Source organism: Populus alba, chromosome 4 (assembly GCF_005239225.2).
Source record: "Populus alba chromosome 4, ASM523922v2, whole genome shotgun sequence".
Taxonomy (NCBI): Eukaryota; Viridiplantae; Streptophyta; class Magnoliopsida; order Malpighiales; family Salicaceae; genus Populus; species Populus alba.
This window is the reverse complement of record NC_133287.1, coordinates 9,824,624-9,846,106: the sequence shown is the minus strand read 5'-3', so window position 1 is coordinate 9,846,106 and position 21,483 is coordinate 9,824,624. Positions and strand designations below refer to the sequence as shown.

Below are 21,483 nucleotides of genomic sequence, written 5' to 3'. Positions count from 1 at the left end.
CTTTTGAGAAATATGGAGAATTGTGAAAATAAAATTAATAGATGAAATTCTTCGAGAGGCTAAATAAATTAATTGAGCAAAAACAAAATAAAGGGCCCAAACGACTGGCTAAGTCCAAGCTGAACCAAAAGTGTTATTCGGATCCGGCATATAAACCCATCCGGTCACTGAGGGTGGACATGACAAATCTGATAGCAGAGCAGGAATATCCAGGTAACCAAGCACATCCATCAAGTGGCAAATCAGTTGATTTATCAAACGTAAATACAAAAATTTATGTAAAATTGCACTTAAGTTCTTGGCCCAACGGTTGAAGGGATTTGTTCCTTTTCTCTGCATCTTGGGTTCAAACCTCATCGTGTACGCTTATCACTTCCGCGGTGCCTTACATGCTCACTGAGTTTGCAGGATGTTCAGTGAGTCGTAGGATTAGTCGTGGTACGCGCAAGCTGGGCCGGACAACCACGTAAATAAAAAAAAAAAAAAAATTATGTTAAATTATTATTAATTTGCCTGGATTTTTGAACTTCTTTTAAGTTTTAGCCCTTCAAAGCCAAAGCAAAAAAGTAGCTGACACTCATATCTAAAAGATTCTCCATTGTTAAAAAATCAAATCCCAACTCATCACTACATTTTTAAGAGCTCTTGTCTTCATTTTTTGAGCCCAAATCACTAAATTGAATCACCATTCAAGCTTCTTCTTTTTTTTTGGTCTTTTGAGGTAAGGGTTATATGATCATGCAGCTATTGATTCTTTTAATTGTTCTTGTTTCTGTTCTTGGTTTAACATGCAATTCTTAATTTCTTAAGATTTCATTGAATTATCATTGAAAGTATTTTTTTTTTTTGGTTGGTTAGAATCGAAGGTATTGAAGCACTTGATTTTTGTTTCTTTCTTGGTTGATTATTCCTTTGTGAGATATTCTCTGATTGTTTTTAGCTTGTTCTGGTGTTTGTTACTGTATTTTAGATATGATGAAAGAAACCCATTTTGTTATTTGCTCTCAATTTGAAGAAATCAGGATCTGTCATATTGAGTTATTGTAGATTTTTGTTTTGGAAAGCAACAAGATCGAATTAATATGTATATTACATTGTGTGCTTAAAATAAACTTTAGTTTCACTCATTAAAGTCACTGGCTTTTGAGTTTATAATTTTAATCTCTATGTGAATTTAGCATTGAATTGCATGCCAAAACTGAAATGGGTAAATTTTAATAAACATGACTTAGTTCTGATATATGGAAAGTGCTCGGTATGTATAAGATGTAGCTTTAAATTGTCTCCTGGCTCAGCTCGTGAACGCTTTGCTTTGAGTTAGCATATAATTAAAATTATCATTTTTTTATGGACAGCAACTTGTAATTTAACCAGGAGGCGGAATTAGACATAACATATAGAAGTATGGTTACTCCTCAGCAGCCAAAGAGGAGAGTGGCATTTATCCTGATCGATGGATTGGGTGATGTGTCATTGCCGAGGCTTGGCTACAAGACTCCTTTGCAAGCAGCAAACGTGCCTAACTTAGATGCTATAGCATCCGGCGGAGTTAATGGCCTTATGGACCCTGTTGAAGTAGGCTTGGGTTGTGGAAGTGACACTGCTCACCTTTCCTTGTTAGGTTATGACCCAAGAGTGTACTATCGGGGTCGAGGAGCTTTTGAGTCCATGGGTGCTGGATTGGCAATGTCTTCTGGCGATATTGCATTCAAAGTGAGTGTGTGTGTGTGTGTGTGTGTACTTTAACCACTTTTGAAAGATTTATTTTTATATTGGTCTTGCCCCCTTGTTAAACACTTTCTCATTCTTGTATTAAGCATGTGGAATGTTGTCATAGCAAATACAGGTATTATATTCTATACTCCAAGAATGCACTTTGTCATTTACTCATGAACCTTTATTTGTAAAGGAATTTAGGTGTGGTACTAAATGCACAGCTGAACACAGAAACTATATTTAATACCTTAGAATCAGGGGTGGAATACTACTTCAGCCAAAGATGGTCTTTGTAGATTTGTCTTTATCTAGAGAAATTTTACATGATTACTAGAAAATATGCGCTTAGGATCTTGAAGTTAATTCCATGTCTTTTTCCTTCTTTTTTTTCTTGTGATGCTTTCTATATCAGGGAAGAACATTCTTGTATTATCTTGCTATTTTTTATTTATTTATTCATGGGATAATTGTGCTCTCCACATTAAACTTTCCTGCATGTCAGGGAGTCAGAGCATTTTATAACTTTTGTTTCTCACTTTTATGGGCTAAAAATGAATCTCTTCCCCCTAATAGTCCCTTATGTTTTATCTATATATTAATACAAAGAGTTATGTGAACTGTCTGGGTAGAAAAAGCCCTGCGGTTCATGAAGTGCACAATTTTCCAGCTCTAACATAACTCAACAGTTTTTTTTCCCTTTCCATCCCTTGCTATTTCTATTCATATATTATGCTTCCAGTTATATTTGTTGCAAAAAACATTTTAACATTGGAGAAACCACAATTTCTCATTGTTGGTTTTCCCATTTAATGCATTTCTGTTGTCTTTTTATCTGCAGTCAAATTTTGCAACGTTAGATGAGAAAACTGGAATAGTCACCAGTAGAAGGGCTGATAGGCATTTTGAAGAAGAAGGGCCTATTCTCTGTGCAGCTCTGGATGGAATGAGGTTGCCGTCTTTCCCAGAATATGAAATCAGAGTCAGGTGCAAATTCTTTTTAAATGCAGTAACTTATTGATTGATCAAGACAACAAGAATGTGCTTAAACTGGATAATCTGAAAATTTAAACTAGCCACCCTTCCTTCTTCTTTTTTTTTCTGGTGGGGCATAGCCATCCTTCTTTATCTGAAAAATTATGGACTTTCAAACAAGTTGATTGGACAAACTTTCTTAGAATGGATCATTCACAACTTTGTTGCAAGTTTCTTCGTGTCACTGAAAATTTGAGTTAACCTTGTTTTGTTGGCTGTAAACAAGCTCACAAAATCAAATTAACACACTGATGTGAAGGAGCTTTTACCAAGTTTACTTTACATAGGTGTTTGAGAATGGCTTTATTCAATTGTTAATTTAGAAAATTGCATCCACATTTTTTCTTTTTGTTTAAAAGTTTCTTTGGAACTTTCAAGTTCGAATTTTTCTTATACAGATGCTAATTATCCCCCTTTTATTATTATTATTATTAGTGTTTGGCTAAGTGGGGGTGCATGTTCGAAATGGGTAACTTCTAAATTACTCTAAGATAAGATTTAAAGAGAAAAAAAGCATGCCTAAATTAGCAAGTTCAGAATAGCAGATGTGATTGGCTAATTGTCTTTTTTCGCTGTATTGCTCTTCTCCAACCGTCTAGCATAAATCCTTGAAAAATCTCTGAAACCTTGATTATGAAACATTCGGTCCCTCAGTTGAAGGGCAAGGTCCTAACACAGGATGGAAAAATAACAAGAAACCACTTCATACAGGTATGCAACAGAACATAGATGTGGAGTAGTGGTGAAAGGTCCAAAACTGAGTGGGAATATATCAGCAACAGATCCACTTAAGGACAACCGCTTACTTCTTCAAGCTGAAGCCTTAGATAGCACCGACAAGGCAAGACATACAGCTGCAGTTGTTAATGAGTTATCCAGGGAGATATCTCGTATTCTGGTTTCTCACCCACTAAATGCAAAACGAGCAGCAGAAGGTAAGAATATTGCCAATGTGGTCCTTTTACGAGGATGTGGCATTCGAATTGAGGTGCGTTTTCTCAATCCTTCCATGAATCATGTCTATTTTTTCCAGGAAAGGTAGTGAGCACCTTAGGAAATTAAATTTCAACTTCTCATTCATTTTAGCGATCAAGAGGTAGAAATTGCTTTATTGCTTGAAAACAACATCTGTGCCATTTCCCTTTATATTTACTTGTAAGATGAACAATAACTGTACCAACTTGAGGAACTTCTAAATGACTCAAGTATTGATTTAGGCTTTTCATTTTGAATGTGTCATTTTTTGGATGACAAATTGTATGGGAAGTAAAATTTCACTAAATATCGCTTGCAGCATGAGAGAGGTGGGACTGTTGTTGCATTCTTAACTTCAAAAATTTCATAATTCTGCTGCAGTCTCTGTGCAATAATTAAGGGTGTGAGGTTGCCATAAAACTTGATAGATCTAAATGTTCTTCATTTGAACAGTTCTGGGTAGAAAAGGAATAAGGGGCTGAGATTTTTAATGAAGAGTTGTATCATATCAGATGTTTCTTACTAATTTTTCTATGCAGTACAAATTTGAGTATATTTCTTATCATATTACTTTTCAGGTACCTTCTTTTCAGGATAAACATGGTTTATGGGCATGCATGGTAGCTCCCACTAAAATTATTGCTGGTTTGGGATTATCACTAGATATTGATATTCTAGAAGCTCCTGGAGCAACCGGAGATTATCGAACACTTTTGACTTCCAAAGCAACTGTCATAGCTAATGCACTCTCAGCTCCATTGGCGCCTTCTCCCAGTGTATTTGTACCAGGGGAGGACGAGCACAAACCAGGACGACCAGATGGCTATGACTTTGGGTTTCTCCACATTAAGGTCTTAACCTTCTCATTGTGTGTATTATCTCTATCTTTTTCATGATTAGAAAAGGCTGCCTTTTGTAGCAGAATGAGTTTTTTATTGTTTCACCTAGCTTCCTCATCTTTTTCTGTTCTTTGATAAATGCTTTCGTAGTAATCATGGTTAGATAGAAAATACTATCGGTAGCTTCCTTGCATTTTAGGCCAAAATGGTATATGATGCTGTATAGTCATGTTACAGACCAAGGACTTTCTAGAGATGGATCCTTTCCAGGATTCAACACCCAAAAGCTTTGAGACTGATTGAGCTTGGACTGTAAGAGTTCAGGACAACTCCAGCATGTTGTTTGGGAAAATAGCACATTTCATTTCTTGACAGGGTAAATTGATAGCTCTAAGAATCATTTATTTCTGGGAGGCTTTCTTCCCCTCTCATTGTTTACCAGTTTATTTAGTTCCCTTGTGACTTATCTGGTCTGGATAGAAAATTGTTTGAAAGGTTGAATGCCTGACCTCTATGCCTAGATTTGAAGTTCTCAATGTCTTCTTGGTAGTTGATTTACTTGATATTTGGCATTTCAGGCAATAGATGATGCAGGCCATGACAAGGCAAGCATTTTGAAAGTTAAAGCATTGGAAGCTGTAGATCGAACTATTGGCCAGCTGGCCAAGCTCCTCTTGCAAGCAGAATCAACCGGAAAGTTTCAGTATTTCATTTGTGTCACTGGAGATCACTCTACACCGGTTGAATATGGAGACCATAGTTTTGAACCAGTTCCGTTTTCGATGTGCCGGTTGAGAGATTTTGTGGGTGCCTTGGGTGGAGAGTCCATCATCATGGAAACTTCCCTTGATCCATTTCCTATTCCTACTGTTGAGGCTGGTGAAGACCTTGTGGAAGCTGAGAAGGTGGGAAAGGAGAGAAGCAGCAAACAGCTTAAAGCTTTCAGCGGTGATTCAGTTTGTGAACTTAGTGAGATAGCGGCAGCAAGAGGATGCCTTGGACGGTTTCCAGGGGGACAAATGATGGGTATTATCAAGGCATTTCTCGAACTTAATGCATAAGCTGCTTATCCAAGAACAACTGGCATGGCCTGGGGTTCTCAATAAGGTGATTTTTCAGCTTAAAAGAGAGGGAAAAGGAACCATTATTTGATGATGTTGAAATTATTGAGATTTGAATGCTTCTGCTTTACAGAAATATGAGCGATTTGTACTAACCTGCAAAATAATACAAAGGAAAAGTATTCAAATGATCCTTCTCTCACGGGATAGATCCTTGGTAATGGTCATTCCATATCACGCCTGTGAAAACCAGCACATATTTTGTCATTTTGCTTGATCCATACTTTTGAAGATGCCACTTGATTCGGTTGTTTCCCTACCTATTGACTGACAAGAATTTCCCAACCCTTCGTATACTTTTTCTTACACCAAAAGATGGAAAAATCCCTTTGTAATTGGCAGTCGAAAACTTGTGTCCATGGTTTTTTTTCCATTAGTTAAGTTCATCTTCTTAGCCAACTCATGTCTTTCAGATATTGACTTGAGTGAGCTGCAGCTGCTTGTTTTTTCTGCTGCTGTACAAGCATCTTCTCTTTCCCTTGGTTTACATGTTTTATGCTGTGGTTACACAGACCTAATAAAGTTCTTGGGAGGTGCATGATGAGAAGCATACCGGTTCTGCTACTTTGGCATTAGACAGTTGCACATTGTAAATTTTCAATTTACTATTTGATTATGTCAAATAAAAGAAATGTGCAATGACAGGGCCAGTTTGACAACAATACAGTAGTTTTTAATTTTTAAAATGATTTTTAATTTGTTTTTTAAAAAAAAAACCATTAAATTAATATTTTATAGATTTTTTTTATGATTTTGATATACATATAAAAATTAATATATTTTTAATTAAAAAATACTTTTAAAAAAATATTATATATCAAAAACCATTCATCATACCCATCGAACTTGTAAAGTAACATCTGCAAGAAGCTACCTGAATAAAAAAAATTCCTTTGCAGGTTTTTTTTAATAATAATAACTATAGTTGACAAGAATCCACTGGATTAGATCCATCTATATTGAAAATTACAATTATTGTGTATCAAATCTAACTCAACTTCTAATGCAGCAGCCAGAAAAAAGGATGCGATTACGTATTGCACAGCGAAAGTGGATGGTAAAAAGTAAAGCAGCATCCTTGCTTTGATCTTATTTTATCTTTAATTGCAACTGCCTTTACCAATAAAGCTCTCTTTTCTTCACTGGATATGCTGTCTTTAACAAAATCATGCAAATCCCTGCCAATTATAATTACTATTGCATGACTAGCTGATATGATGTGATGACATGATGAAAGCCACTGTTCATACCTTAATACACAAGGCATCGATCAGCTATATCTAGCTCACACTTTCATTGCACCGACTGTGGGAGAAGAAAGATGTATGTGACGAGGCCACTTTCCTTGTACAGGAATTTCCCGAGTGCTCTTTCAAGAGAGCCACCTGAAGGTCCATACACCGGTTACCTGGTAATTACCGATGAAGAAGCAGAAGCACAGGAGACGTATTGTTGGGGTATTCGTAAGAGCAGGAGAGTTAAAAAGCTCCCATTCCCTCAAGACAAGATACTATCTGTAGTTCACTCGTCTGATCATGAAGAAACTATAGTTAAGAAGGCTTGGTTTATCCCCGTTCTTGATCAGCCTCTGTCCTCTAATTGCTATTATGTTATCAAAGCTAAGGGCTCACAAAAAGGGTATGCAATTTCCCTCTCTAAATATTAATAACGTTTATATGCACATAATCTACACAAAAACAAAATGCAAAAAAATGCAAAGCTAGCATTGTATATTTTTTCCTAAATCAGACAATCTTAACTAGTTGATTTGAGCATTTAATAGTGCTGTATAACTTGCAGGCAAGCTTGCACATGTTCAAGGGAGATGGACATGGGTTTATGGTGCTTCAAGAGTGTCATAAAAGACGTAAAACCGAAGCCATTTGATTACAGAAACATATACCAGCAATTCAAGATTTATAGACATCATGGAAAGAGTTTCTTCTCTAAGTCTCTTGCTCCAGATGGTTTTCCTCCAAGATTTCTAAGAAAAAAGGGTTGGGAAGTTAGAAGCTCAAGGTCTTACAGATTTCAACTAAGTGAAGCTTTAGGTCTTGATGTCCCTCTCCGATCACAACTTCCAAGCTTCGACTTTCCATTGTCTACCAAGAGTTCCTCTCGTGTGACTGTCGGGAGATGGTACTGCCCTTTTGTGCTTGTTAGAGAAGAACCTAGAATAAGGGAGCAAATGAAGAGAACAATGTTATACAGCATGACTCTTGAGCAATACTGGAAGGAGATATATTCATGTGAGAACGCCAACAATGAAGCAGAAAGTACTATAATGGTGAGTGTAATTGTGCAAAGGGAAATGGATTTAGTCTTTGGCATGGAAGCGACAAGGGACGGTGGAGTAAGTCATGGTGGGGTTATATGGTATAGAGCTGTAAGCAGAAATAGCAGCGGGAGAGGGTTTAGGGTGGGTGTAAGTGCTGCAACTGTTGAAAAAATGAAATGGGTGCAAGAGGCAGGAGGATGGATCGATGGGGGAGATGTAAATGAGACGGTGGAGAGAGCGGTGGAGATCAGAAGTGAAAATGGGTGGAGAAAGTTTGGTTGCTATGTGTTGGTGGAGAGTTTTGTGCTGAGAAGGATGGATGGAAGCTTGGTGCTGAGATGCGACTTCAGACACACCCATAAAATCAAGAGCAAATGGGAATAAGATCTCCTCCCTCCCTCCCCTCGTATATTACAATCTGAAAACACCAAATGATGCGCCTATGGCATTGGATTTCTGTGTATATAGTGTTGTTAGATTGTGGTCTTTATGGTATTAGTTGTTGCAGAAAAAAAAAATGTGAACTTTGGTGGTGCTGTGGTTTTTTGAAAACAACTTGTGTGCTCAGGGCTCGCTTTTGCTTAGAGAAAGAAATTGCTGCTATCTCCTTGTTAGGCTTTAGTGTCTGCTTTCTTTTCCTTAACATAAACAAATAAAAGACGATTGCGGAGTGGAGACATGAAAAAAATAATCATGATGCTTTTAATATATCATGTTGAAGATTGAAAATAAAATAATAATAATAATAATATAAAAAAAATTGGAAAAGAATTATAAAATTTAATTTTTAAATAATTTAATATTAAAAAATCAAACTAATAAATTGAGGCGATATGGATCAACCTGTCAAACCCGAAACTTGGGTTTTGAGATCGGGATAATTCTATGAAAAGCAAATAAAAAAATATTACAAATCCCAATTATAAAATGACAAAAAAATTAAGAGAGTCAACCTATCAAATCTACAACCCGGGTTATGAGATCGAGATAATCTCATATAAAGCAAATCGATTAAAATTAAATGATTCAATTTTCAACCAACTCAATGTTGAAAAATGAAATAAAAAAAATCAATTAGAAAAAGCGACCCAAGAAATAACCTGAGATAACTCGATCTAACCTGTTAAACTCGTGACCTGAGTCATGAGATTGAGATAATTTTATAGAAATCAAATAAAAAAAATTATGAAGCCTCACTTCCAACATATATATTGTTGAAGGTTGAAATTAAGAAAAAAAAAACTAATTTCATAAGATCAGTAAATAACCTAACATAAAAAAATAAAAATAAAATCATAAAGCACAATTCTTAAACACAATCAAATATTAAATGATAAAACTAGAAAAAAAAAACTAAAAAAAAAATCAGTTGTTGAAGGGTTAAATTAAAAAAAATATAAAGTAATATTACAATAAACAATGATATTTTGTAAGTGTGACTATGATAATTTAGATATATTTGGTGAATAAATATATAACTTGTTGATAAAGATTTTATATTACTTAAAAATCACTATTGTGTTGTATATTATTAACAAACACTAAAAGACATGGTGAAAATATTGCTTACCACATCATTGTTAACCCTAATACAAAGCATGGTGGATTTGTGATGATTCTTATATTTTTTTTGTCCCTCAATTTTTTATTTTTAATTATGTCCTTGCAAGGTCAAGATGATGGCTAGTTTAAACATATTTGTTGAGAAAAAGCAAGATTCAAAGACATAATAATAAAGTGAAAAGGGCACAGAAAAAGGAAGGCAATTTAAAAAATATGGTGAAAAGTTCACTTCAATCCTCTTACTTTTTAAATAATAAGTTTTTGGTCCCTTAATATTTTAAAATTTTAATTGTGGTACATAACTTTATTTTTTTTATTTTTCATTCACTATTTTGAGAAATGAAAGAGAAAATGGTTAAATTCTAATTATATAAAAAATCTTTATTAACACTGATTTTGGTATCAACATGTTCCATTTGACAATGAAAACTCTACCTAGATATTTTTTATTTTTTCCATCTTCTGAAATGGTGCATCTTAGCTTGAGAGGGTGGTTTTTTTATTTCAAGCTGATTTTGGTTTTTTAAATTATTTTTGGGTTATTTGAGGTAATTGATAGATTTAATAAGGTTTATGAGGGTAATAAACTGGGTTAAAATTGAGTTTTTTTGAAAATAATAATTTGTGGCCTGACTTTCTAGAGACTCTTCGGTCGCATGAAATTGGGTCAGCAAATAACGTCTTGTCCTCCTTTTAATATACAGAAACAAAAAAGAAAAAAAAAAGCCTAACACGTGGACTATGCCTCTTTTGGATGGGCGTGTGCATGGATTGTTTTGCTTTATTTAAAAAAAATTTTAGTGTTTTCCTTACATTTTACTCTTGTTTGTAAAAGGCCTTGTTTGTTTCTCGGAAAGTAGTTTCCGGGAAACCATTTTCCAAACTTTCCTGTGTTTGTTTGTCATTTGGAAAGTTGGTCAACGGAAAACAATTTCCGGTCAGCGAAAAACACTTTCTAGTCAACGGAAAACACTTTCCAGTCAATTTTAGTCAAAAAAAAAATTGACTTGGTTTTCAGGAAAGTGTTTTCCTTTTAGCTGTGTTTGTTTTCCGGAAAGTGGTTTCCGGGAAAGCACTTTCCAAACTTTCTTGTGTTTGTTTGCCAGTAGGAAAGTTGGTCAATGGAAAACACTTTCCAGTAAAAGGAAAATTTGGCTTGGTTTTCAGGAAAGTGTTTTCCTGAAAAATTTGAGGGGAAAACACTTTCCGGAAGTTGTGAAACATTTAAAAATGTCATTATTTGCTGATTATATCAAATTTGATCCTCAAACTTTTGATTGCTATATATATATTTTGTTTTGAATATTTATTTTTCAATTTCATCTCTTAAAATTTTATTTTTATATTAACTTTGGTCCTTATTTTTATAATTGCTATTTGCTTTTTTCTTATCATTTTTTTATTGAAATTTTTTATTTATCAAATTTGATCCTTATTCTTTTGATTGTTACTTATTTTATTTGAAATAATTTATGAAATGTTGATTATTATTATTTTAATTTCTTCATTTTTCATTTTTTTTAATTTTTAGATTTGATCCCTGTTATTTTGATTATTATTTGTGTTATTTGAGATAATTTATGAAATTATATTTTTTTTTCAATTTCATTCTCATTCAACTTTTTAATTTGTAAGATTTGTTCCTCATTATTTTAATAAACTTGAGAAAAATAAAATATTAATAAGTTATTTTACAGCTCATTTTCCATGACATAACCAAACACTGGAAAGTGTTTTCCAGTTCATTTTCCATAACACTACCAAACATCGGAAAATACTTTCCCGGAATTCACTTTCCAGGAATTCACTTTCCCCGGAATTCACTTTCCAAAAGGAATTCACTTTCCTGCAAACAAACGGATTAGTTTGTTGACTAAAAATTAATTTGATATTTTTTCATTCGACACCATTAAAAGTCCAATTTGTTTTTCACAAAATCATAGTCTTGTTATTATATTAGTGAGCAATCTTTTAGGACAACCCTTCAAAGTTATTTTTCAGATTTCATTTGGTCCCAACATTTTTTGATATTGTTTGATTAATTACCTTTCTGTTATTTTTTTCATGAAATTTTATGTCATTGTTTTTTATAACAGTAGTAGGTGTTCTGTGTTTATAATCCTTCATAATGGTTTTTGCTTATGATAAAAAAACAAAAAAAAAAAAACTACTCACGCCAAAAAATCGCTGATGCTAAAATAGTTACGAGCCGAGTAGTATCATCAAAGGCAGCAAACTGTATCAAAATGAAGCCTTCACCCCAATTGGGTTTTTAGCTCAAATCAGATCGATCCTTGATCTTGATCTGATTTTTGTTCTCTGTTGAGTTATGCTTTATCTCACTTATCGGTGAAAATGTTGTTGATTGCGGAAATAAACAGTAGATATCATAGTTTTGAAATCCAAGTCGACCCAGGACCCAGCTGACCTGTGACTAGAGAAAAAAAAATAAAGAAAAACCTGGTGTGATCCAGCTGACCCGAAGACCCGGTTGATATGGCAAAACTCAGTCAAGACCCGGCCATAAACCCGTTGACTGTTTTTTTTTTTACTAAAATAACATTATTTTGATTTTTTTAAAAAAAAAAATTTAACCCAACCGATTAGATTAAAATTTAAAATCTAGGTTTTGGATCGGGCGGTCACCGAATTGAATATTAAAACTATGGTAGATATTGCCAGAGGTGTTCAGTACTGTTTCCCTTAATCCACTGGGAAAGGTTTTGTTCTGCAAAGGAAAAGGCAAAAGGTTTTTTGCTACTTTATAGGATGGCATGTGAGAATTATTAGTTAGATAACTAGTTTACTTTAGGATGGCATGTGAGAATTATTAGTTAGATAACTAGTTTACTTTAGGATGGCATGTGAGAATTACAAGGACTAAAAAAAAATTTAAGCATAAACTACTATTGAATTTTTTGATATTATTATTAAATCCGGTCTAGCAAATCAAACTTGATAACTCCTTGTTAAAGTCTTTGTCAAGTCTAGATTCCTAATTAAATCATCTGAAAAACTATCTCGATGTGACTTAGTTTACTTGGTAGGTCCAAAGATTAAAAAACAAAACATAAAAATATAGAACATACACTCAAGTTCAAAAGCAACCTGGATGAATGGTAAAAAATAATTTGATTTAAAAAATAATTTAATTAATTGTAAGGATTTAATTAGACTTCTAATGGGTTAAATTAATTTTATTAAGGGCTTAATTGGTAATAAATTAAACTTGAAAGCCTAATTTAGACTTAATTGAGAAGATTATAATTTTAAAGGACCAAATTTAATTTTTACAAGCTTAATCAAATGAAATTAGGGTTAAAATTACAAGAAAATCAAGTATAGGGGTCAATTAAGGGTCAAATTGAAGAAATTCAGAACCAAAAATCAAAGTACAACAAATGTGCAAGTTTGAGGACTAAAATAAATCAAAATTAGTGGTTAATTTGGAAGAAATTGAAAGTTTGATTGTTGATAAGGATTAAATTAAACAAATTAAAAACCAAATACCAATTTAAAAAAGGTGTTTAAATCAAATGAGTTCTATTTCTAGAGGTGAGATTAAAAAAATTAAAAAAGTTTCAAGGTCAATTGAGTGTGTATATGCAAAATTTAAAACAACAAAGACCAAATTAAAATATGTAAATTTTCAATTAAAAAACTCTAATTTTTAGGATTTAAACAGACACATTAGAGGCTTCAACCACCACCATTCAACAAAGAAGATTCCCCTTAAACAAGTCTATATCACATTTTTATTTTAGTTCATGTTTATCATTGCATTTCAACCCTGATTTTGAAAATATATATATAAAATTTTAATTTTAGTGTTTTAGATTGTTTTGATGTGTTGCTATTAAAAATAAATTTAAAAAATAAAAAAAAAATATTATTTGATACATTTCTAAATAAAAAATACTTTGAAAAATCTTTACTATACTCTCAAATAAGACCTTAAAGTTTTTTTTTTTCTTAAAAAAAAAGATACAAACAAATACATCTACTAGTAGAGTTAGTTTGTTTTGCTTAAAATATTTTTTAATAATGACAATAACAGTTAGATAACAATGATAAAAGAAGAGGTGGTGGTGAAATAATTATAATTATGACAAAATAAAAAGATGGTGGTGGAAGAGATGAGATGGACGCCATAATTAAAATAGATAGATGATATTGTAATTAGATTACTATTTATAATATATTTTTTTTTTATTAAATTTTATAAATTAAAATTATTTTTCAGTAAACAAATAAAATTTAAAAATTTACTATAAACTATTTTATATGAACCATTTTTTCTATAGAACGTTTTAGTTTTTCTTATAATGCAAAGAAAGATACAACCTGATTAAAAAAATAAATTTAATTTTTATATTTGAAAAAGGATTCATGGACTCTGACCCTAAACCGGTAAAAAAAAAAAAAAAAGGAAAAAGGCAATGGAACATCTGTCTTTTTTATAAGGCCCAATCAGACTCAGCCCATCAAAGGCGCAGGTCCTAAGAATTCAAAATTTTCATTTCCCGGCAAGCAAAACCACTCCCCTCTCCCTCTCCCTCTCCCTCTCCCTTTCCCTCTGCAAATGAAATAGAAGACATAAACGATTAGTCTCAACGCTATCTCCTCTCTAACCGAAACGGTGAAATCTTTCTTTCGATTTTTACTTGCTTTATCCTTTCAATTTGGAGCTAATGAAGCTATAACGTGTAATTAAGAGCTTGATTATTGTTTAGTTTCTAATTGAAATCTGTATATTTTCTTTTTTAGGTTTTCACTAAATCGCTATTATTATTATTATTATTATTATTATTATTATTATTATTATTATTATTATTATTATTATTATTAGTGTTAGTGTTTCAATTTCATAGATTTTGTGATTTTTGATCGATGATAGGAGTATTGAAGAGGTATGGAATCTGTGGTGGCAACTGTTAGCGGTTACCATGGCTCCGAGAGGTTTAACCTAATTAAGCTCATCTCTCAATCTGGTGCGAGTTATGTTGGTGCAATGTCAAATTCCACTACACATTTGGTAAACTCTAGTGATCATGAATTAGGTTTAACCTAATAGTTTGGTGATTTATTTTATTTTAATTATTTGGATGATATTATTAGGTATGTTGGAAATTTGAAGGGAGGAAATATGAGCTAGCCAGCAAGTTTGATACTCTTGTTGTCAATCATCGATGGGTCGAAGAATGTGTTAAGCAAGGAAAGCGTGTTCCGGAGTATCCTTACATGTTGGAAAGGTACGGCTATGGCTAAGCATCCCTATTTTAAGGCACAACACGTTCTTGTTATTACTGAGATTTTTTAATTCTTTTTAGTAATCATGGATTCCTGCATGTTCAATTAGCGTTTGTAAAATGCCTTGACCTTATGCTAACAGTTTTTTGTTCTTTGCAGTGGACAAGAAGTGGGGCCTTTAGTCTTGGACGTCCCAAAAGTTGATAAACTTGGGTCCTTGAATAAGAAGAGAAAACCGTTGTCTGACAAATCCAACAATTGTGAGGACTCTGAAAGACGAATAGTTGATGTGGACTGTGAAGATTCTGGCCTTGCAGCATGGAGTGATTCCTTTTTGTTGAATGATGTAAAGGTAAACCTTTCTCTTTCTCTCTGGCACGCGCGTGCACACACAGACACACAAATTGTGGAGCTAATTGCATATTTTTCTGATCAATGATGCATGTTAAGTAATCAATTGATTTGCCATTATACTTACTATTTCAGTTTATGCATCTAAGCATATGCATCACAGATGTGCATAACAAGCTGTTCTTGAGAAACATAAATAAACACAAGTTAAGCAAGTTAAATTAATAGAGAAATCGAATCAGTTGAAAAGGAAAACCATGATATGAAAAGGAGTGATTCTTTTTGTATTAAGTTAGAATGTTTGAGTTTCAGTAAAAGCTCAACAGAAAGCTCCTCGAACCCTGACCTTTCAAGAAGGTGCACTAGCAGTGTATCTCATACTTTCTATTTCTATTTCTATTTTTTTAGCATTTTGAGTGTGGTAGCAACAGTTTGTTTGCAGAAGGAACACCCAGATTGAAATCCTAGCATTAGGCTTATGCTTATGGTTCTCGTTTCGTGTTCAAAAGAAGAGTCTCCTATAATTTTGGCCCTTCAATTTCATTTTGTCTTATCTATAATTTTGGCCATTATTCAAGATTGAACATAGCATAACTGAAATGCTAGCTTTCTTTGTCCTTTATGGTTTGACTTTCCAAAGAAGAGTTTCTGCTATCCTTTTGTGTTAGCATGTTATTTATAGATAACACACACTTAAGAATATTATCCATTCTTCTGACTTCCAATGCATTAATACAAGCCTTTATTTTTCAGTGAATGATTTGGGTAGGTCTATTTAGTGATTTAAGAATCAAACAATCAGCACTGATTTACTACATGGTAATTTAACTGCAGAGTTTGGTTCCTGATGTTGGGAAAAACAACAGTAATTTATTTAAATCAAAGCTCAAAAAGGCAAAAAAACCTTCGAAGCAGGAAAACTGTTCAAGTAGCAGATGCTGTTTTCAGGACCCTACTTTTTCTGGGCTAGTTGGATTGGAGGTAATGAATTCAATCAAAATTCTCCCTGCTTCATGTACTCATCCAGATCCATCCGTTGAACTAGTTCCTATTGCTGTAGTTTTCTTGATGTGCTTGGCTCTCTTTTCCGTTAATGTCTTGACATCTTTGTGTAATTGAGCTGAATATGAAATTCTAGCCTTGGAAACTTCTAAACTCTATGCCCTAGGGCATTAATATCTCTTTTTTCCCCAAACAAATTGTACATGATATAAGTGATAAAGAGGAATGAAAAATTGATCCATATAGAGATCAAGTAGAACATTGTAAGCTTAAATAGATCAACTGAAAAATGAGGTGGCCAGATACTAAAGTAATCTTGTTGATCTGAAGCCTAGTGCTTTTAGAGTAGGGTGTCATTCAGGGCATAATCAAATTCTGCAAGATTAGAAGTCTATCTAGAAAAACTTTAAAATCCTGTCTTATAGTCCGGACTACATGCGGAATGGACAGTCTTGTTGGTTTTATGTGGGACAATGTAGCTTTCTTCATCGTCTATGCACCTTGTCTTCTGTAAGTATATGCCTGTTATTTCCTTTTCCTGCATGAAGTCCACAGTCACGTTCTCTTTTTGTCTGCTAAGGATCATTGTTTGTTTTGTTTTTTTTTAATGATTTTATTGTATCGAAAGCAATTTATATGTTTTTATGAGCTTTTTTCTGTTAGACTATTTGTTTGATTGTTCCTTTATCAAAAGGAAACATTTGATTTACTGAACAAAAAATTCTCTCGTGTTTCGTTTTAATAGCATGGAGGTTCAAGTTATAATTCTTCAAGACATGAAGAGTCAGATATTGTGCCTAACATGCATTTCGTGAGAGGAAGGAGGAATACTTTTAGCAATACTGGAAGCGCTTTGGCTGAACCTTCTCGTAAAGGTCGAAGGCTTATGAAGAAAAATGTTGCCAGAGACAATTTGGAAACTGTGCTTTCTGATTCTGACCAAGAGTGGCATCCAGTTAGACTTTATAAGAACAATAAAAGTAAATCAACAGCTAAACGTACAGGTTGCAAAAGGAAACTTGATATATTTGAAGCTGAAGTAACATCTGATGTTGCTGTGATTAATAATAGGGTTTCAGCAGTTGAGTCTTTGGATGACATTGAAGAGGGAACACATTGGAATCACTTACCTGTTTCTGAGTATTCAAATTCATGTCCTGAGGGTGCACTGACTGCATCAGAAATAGCAGATAGCTCTGGCTCTGCTGCTGAGAATTTAAATGCAAAGGTTAAAGATATGGATCAGTTTGAATCTGTAGCCAGATTACCTGCTCCAGCGGAGTTATCATGTGTTATATGTTGGACAGAATTTAGTTCAACCAGAGCTGTGTTGCCATGTGGTCATCGATTTTGTTATTCATGCATTCAAGAATGGGCTGATCACATGGTATGCATTTTCTTCCTGTCTAATTACTACATTCTGTTTCCAATAATAAACTTGTTTAAATGTCGTATAAAAACGTTTGATTCATTGAGTTGTGATTTGTGACACTTGTAAAGGACCAAACACTTTGCTAGCCTGTCATGTTTGTAATTTGCACCTTATCAATTTTCTTGCCAAATCCAATTTTCACACATTCTTCTCGCTAGTTGCTTTTGAAAGGTTGCCTTTGTCATCTGAAAATTTAGGTTGCCCAAATTAATAATTTCCCCCTGAAATGAAAAAGGATAATGAATTATGTTTATTAACTGTCTCAAGCATCTTTGGGTTTACTTGTTCTTTGCAGTGAGATTTTTTGGATTGTTACAATTCAGGTGCCAATTGATAACGTTTCCATTTCTCTACCTTGATGTGTTTGTCTTTACCCTTCGGAGGATTATGGTTGAAAATTTTACTTCTGCTGCTGATGGTGATGTTTCATTTAGGCTTCCAGGAGAAGAATTTCAACCTGTCCTTTGTGCAAGGCTGGTTTTTCAATCATAACAAAGGTGGAGGATGCAGCCACCTCTGATCAAAAAATTTATTCACAAACTATACCGCATGCCTCATCAACAGTAGATGTTTTCTTTAGTATGCTTCAAGAACAAAATAAATTTGGTGCTGAGGTAAGTGTTTGTATGTTTGACGTTCAGCTTATTAGTCAATTCTTAATCAGGATAATTACTATGCCGTTGTACTTGGTCATGATGACATACATGTCTCAATACTCCAATCAGTTGCCGTTGTTAATACTGAAGCATCACAAAGTTCTTGCATTTTAGCGTAGTAATTCCACGCTTACTGGACTCAAATACATCCAGGCTGTGTCAGATTCCTAAACCCTCTTACTCCATAGTGCCGAACGGGGGTTAAGCCTAGATAAATCATCCAAGCTGCTAAAAATTAAAACGCTGAATTCTCATTTCATTTCCTTGGGTTCATGAGTGTAGATGCTTAATCATGTCGAATTTTTCCATGATAATCATATAGAAACTTTAGCTTTGCGGTAGATAAAATGATGTTGCCTTCAGAGCTTGATGATTTTTCACAAATTTAAACTCTTATGAATTGCAAGTGTATAAGATTTGATAATTCATCGTCAAGTGAAATGGAGATTAAAAATACATAGAATCTATGAATGCCTATTAGTCTATTATACACCAAGTTTTTGATAATTGTCACATCAACTCTTTTTTATCATACTGAATTTGTATTACCATATCTTGTACATGAGAAAATGATGGACTTGTATATAGAGCTATATGTACTCTGATTGAAACCGTCACCAAGGCTCTGCATTTAAGAATCTCCATTTGTTGAATTTTTCTTTACAATATCTATACTGGAAGCGAAAGAAAAACTTTTCGAAGTTTAGTTGTGTAGAATGATTAAACGTTTAGGCAACAATTGTTAGTGTTTTGCATGAACAGGGTTCTATTGTAGAAGTATCTGTTTATTAGGTCTTGAACATCTTAGTCTTCTGAAGATTTTGTAGGTATTCATTTTCGTTCTTAGACGAATTCTTGTTTGGATATGATTCTCAATTGTTAGTTTTTAATTTTTGAACAGCCCTCATTTGGATCAGTGTGTTGTGAATGCCGTAGTCGGGAACCAGAGGATCTACTCATTAGATGTCATCTGTGCGAGACTCGATGTATCCATTCCTACTGCCTGGACCCTCCTTTGTCACCATGGATATGCACTCACTGCAAGGATCTTCAAATGCTTTATCATCACAACCGTTAATATGCTTCTCTTCAGCATTGTGTTTACACTCACCAGAACCTTCTTGGAGGGTACGTCTACACTAATACCAATTCTTGACATGTAATTGACAACCTCAGGGTCTGGTACGTCGTTACCATTCACCATCGTGCCACACAAAAATGTTTCCTTCTCTGTAACTAATGTCATGTTACCTTCCTATTTGGTCCAATGATGATTTCGGTTCCCAACCAAAACCTCAATTCTGGATCTCGAAGCAAGGGAGTGACATCAAGATGAATTATTGCCTCTTCTCTGTGGCGATGCTCTTCGAGTGGGATGATTCTCTAACACATCATGTTCATGGGAAACCCTATCCAGTCCAAACTAATTAGTCATTGCAGAAATCTTCACCTTCACCTCCCTTATTGTATACAATGGAAACATTTGAAAGGCAAGTATATCCCTAGCTCCGACAACCTTGCACCGGATGGATAGGCGGGATAATGGAATTACAAGGTAATATTATATTTTCTTGTTCCAGGCCTAGTTTCTGAAATATAATATATACTTGTATACACACACAGAAACTAATCATGAAGGAAACTTGGTGAAGTGCATGTTCAATTCACTTCATTCCAAATACATTTACTGAGGCATGGTGACAATCTCATGCTTTTTTTTAAGGTTAGTTTCATTACTTAAAACTGAGTACATCTTAAGTCAATCTTTCCATCTCTCAAGTACACATAATTTGCCAAGAAAAAAGAAGAGTATTTGTTGCTAAAAAAATATGAATAAAGTAGTAAAATACAATTCATCACCTCATGCTTCATCGCATAATATTTCTTTCGAATTTACAACATCACTTTTCTTGCTCATAACAATATGTGACAAATGTAATTTTGTTCTTGTTCACTTTGTCTAATTATATAATGCATGAAGAATATTCTAACCGTGTCAAGAGAGACACCAAATGAGCAAAACCATTGGATTTTGTTAAAACACCTAATTTGTTTTCCAAACCCTTTTGCAGTCCCATAAACCATTTAAGGTGGACATTCTTTTCTTTCTAAATTTAGTGGAAAATGAAAATGAATGACTTTTGAAGATAAATTTTCAATAATGTGATCCTTAAATTCATGATGCATCCACCTCCAATTCTTGATTATAATACCCGAACAAGTTCCACACCATCACCAACTTTCTATGTTTTGTCTCGTTTGAATGTTGTTAGGCTTAGTTGTTAGAAAATGCTAGAGATTAGATTTCGTTTAGGGCATGAGTCACCATGTTGTTAAGTTAACTTGCAGCTGATTAGGTCTATTATTTTATTAAAAAATAACCTTGTTTTAATTTTTTTGTTTTTAAGTTTTTGAAGTTGACTCGATTAGATTATATTTAGATTTGGTTGTATATCAACTCGTTATGCATCTCAAGTTTATTTAAGTTAATGTCCAAAATAGTTGGAAGTAAAACCCGGTTTAAGTTACATGTTCAAACCAAGTTTAATAACTTTATTATTAAGCTTATAAGATATATCATGGATATTTTACCAGACTAACACACAGTTTAGTAAAACTATTGAGAATTTAGTAGATATAAAAGTCCTTGAAAAATACGGTTGTTTGCCCCAGCCTCGAAAACAAACGCGTGACAGAACATCTTCGCAGCCAAAGGTCCTTGTCTTCTATGATTTTTCTGCATATACTTTTTTTGTCCTTACAGAAGGCGAATTCCAGATATAGATTTTTTGGTTGCAGGATTTTTACATGTACTATTGTCAGCCCCATGAAAGAACATTGTAGTTAGGGGTGAGCATTTTCGGTTCGGTCCGGTTTTGGGCCAAAATAAACAACCAAACTGAATTTATTTTTTTTCAATTTTTTGAACCGAACCGAACCGAAAACCGGTTCAAACCGACCATGTTCGGTTCTGTTTGGTTCGGGTTTTTTCCCTTCCAAACCCACTTCAACCGAAAATTATTTCTGGTTTTTTTCACTGATCAAATTTTTTCAAGGATTTTATTTTTGTTTTATTTCTAATTATACAGATCTGTGCTTTCTATGCTTATTTTCTGAGAAATCTTGGTTTTCTCAACGAGTATGACACTTTTTTTAACTGGTTGGGCATCCATGATCTCCAGAAAATTCAATCCCGATTTTCTTTTTGTAGATCTTTGCCCAAGAATTAAACCTTGCAAAAAGATACACAAAACAAAAGGAAAGAACA

General features: G+C 33.7%; 3 protein-coding genes across 6 annotated transcripts; all 3 read left to right on the top strand.

Moving 5' to 3' along the window:
• The first annotated feature begins 547 nt into the window (after nucleotides 1–547).
• LOC118055956 (uncharacterized) lies at nucleotides 548–5,814 on the top strand. Of its 2 annotated transcripts, none has more exons than XM_035067990.2 (6): nucleotides 548–721; nucleotides 1,375–1,713; nucleotides 2,555–2,700; nucleotides 3,460–3,736; nucleotides 4,302–4,574; nucleotides 5,141–5,814. In XM_035067990.2, the coding sequence occupies exons 2-6, from the start codon at nucleotides 1,405–1,407 to the stop codon at nucleotides 5,621–5,623; spliced, it is 1,488 nt and encodes a 495-aa protein (XP_034923881.1). In that variant the 5' UTR covers nucleotides 548–721; nucleotides 1,375–1,404; the 3' UTR covers nucleotides 5,624–5,814. The 2 variants fall into 2 exon arrangements, with proteins under 2 accessions (XP_034923881.1, XP_034923880.1); XM_035067989.2 differs by having other exon boundaries at nucleotides 1,356–1,713.
• A 1,003-nt stretch (nucleotides 5,815–6,817) lies between these two features.
• On the top strand, nucleotides 6,818–8,582 carry LOC118055955 (uncharacterized). Its single transcript, XM_035067988.2, has 2 exons — nucleotides 6,818–7,321; nucleotides 7,484–8,582. Exons 1-2 carry the CDS (start codon nucleotides 7,005–7,007, stop codon nucleotides 8,343–8,345), a joined length of 1,179 nt encoding a protein of 392 aa, XP_034923879.1. The 5' UTR covers nucleotides 6,818–7,004; the 3' UTR covers nucleotides 8,346–8,582.
• Nucleotides 8,583–14,080: 5,498 nt separating this feature from the next.
• On the top strand, nucleotides 14,081–21,053 carry LOC118055954 (uncharacterized). 3 transcript variants are annotated; one of them, XM_035067987.2, is made up of 8 exons: nucleotides 14,081–14,163; nucleotides 14,422–14,559; nucleotides 14,643–14,776; nucleotides 14,934–15,126; nucleotides 15,960–16,106; nucleotides 16,873–17,514; nucleotides 17,994–18,173; nucleotides 19,117–21,053. In XM_035067987.2, exons 2-8 carry the CDS (start codon nucleotides 14,437–14,439, stop codon nucleotides 19,291–19,293), a joined length of 1,596 nt encoding a protein of 531 aa, XP_034923878.1. In that variant the 5' UTR covers nucleotides 14,081–14,163; nucleotides 14,422–14,436; the 3' UTR covers nucleotides 19,294–21,053. The 3 variants fall into 3 exon arrangements, 2 of the variants coding, with proteins under 2 accessions (XP_034923878.1, XP_073264683.1); XR_012169646.1 differs by having other exon boundaries at nucleotides 14,127–14,559; nucleotides 19,117–19,397; nucleotides 19,530–21,053; XM_073408582.1 differs by lacking the exon at nucleotides 14,081–14,163 and having other exon boundaries at nucleotides 14,437–14,559; nucleotides 14,662–14,776.
• Nucleotides 21,054–21,483: the final 430 nt, after the last annotated feature.

Coding starts and splice junctions, on each gene's coding strand:
- LOC118055954 (XM_035067987.2), top strand. CDS start 14,437: ATGGAATCTGTGGTGGCAACTGTTAGCGGTTACCATGGCTCCGAGAGG. Junction 16,107..16,872: donor CTGGGCTAGTTGGATTGGAG/GTAATGAATTCA, acceptor TCGTTTTAATAG/CATGGAGGTTCAAGTTATAA. Junction 18,174..19,116: donor AAAATAAATTTGGTGCTGAG/GTAAGTGTTTGT, acceptor ATTTTTGAACAG/CCCTCATTTGGATCAGTGTG.
- LOC118055955 (XM_035067988.2), top strand. CDS start 7,005: ATGTATGTGACGAGGCCACTTTCCTTGTACAGGAATTTCCCGAGTGCT. Junction 7,322..7,483: donor GCTAAGGGCTCACAAAAAGG/GTATGCAATTTC, acceptor TATAACTTGCAG/GCAAGCTTGCACATGTTCAA.
- LOC118055956 (XM_035067990.2), top strand. CDS start 1,405: ATGGTTACTCCTCAGCAGCCAAAGAGGAGAGTGGCATTTATCCTGATC. Junction 1,714..2,554: donor CTGGCGATATTGCATTCAAA/GTGAGTGTGTGT, acceptor TTTTATCTGCAG/TCAAATTTTGCAACGTTAGA. Junction 2,701..3,459: donor GAATATGAAATCAGAGTCAG/GTGCAAATTCTT, acceptor CACTTCATACAG/GTATGCAACAGAACATAGAT.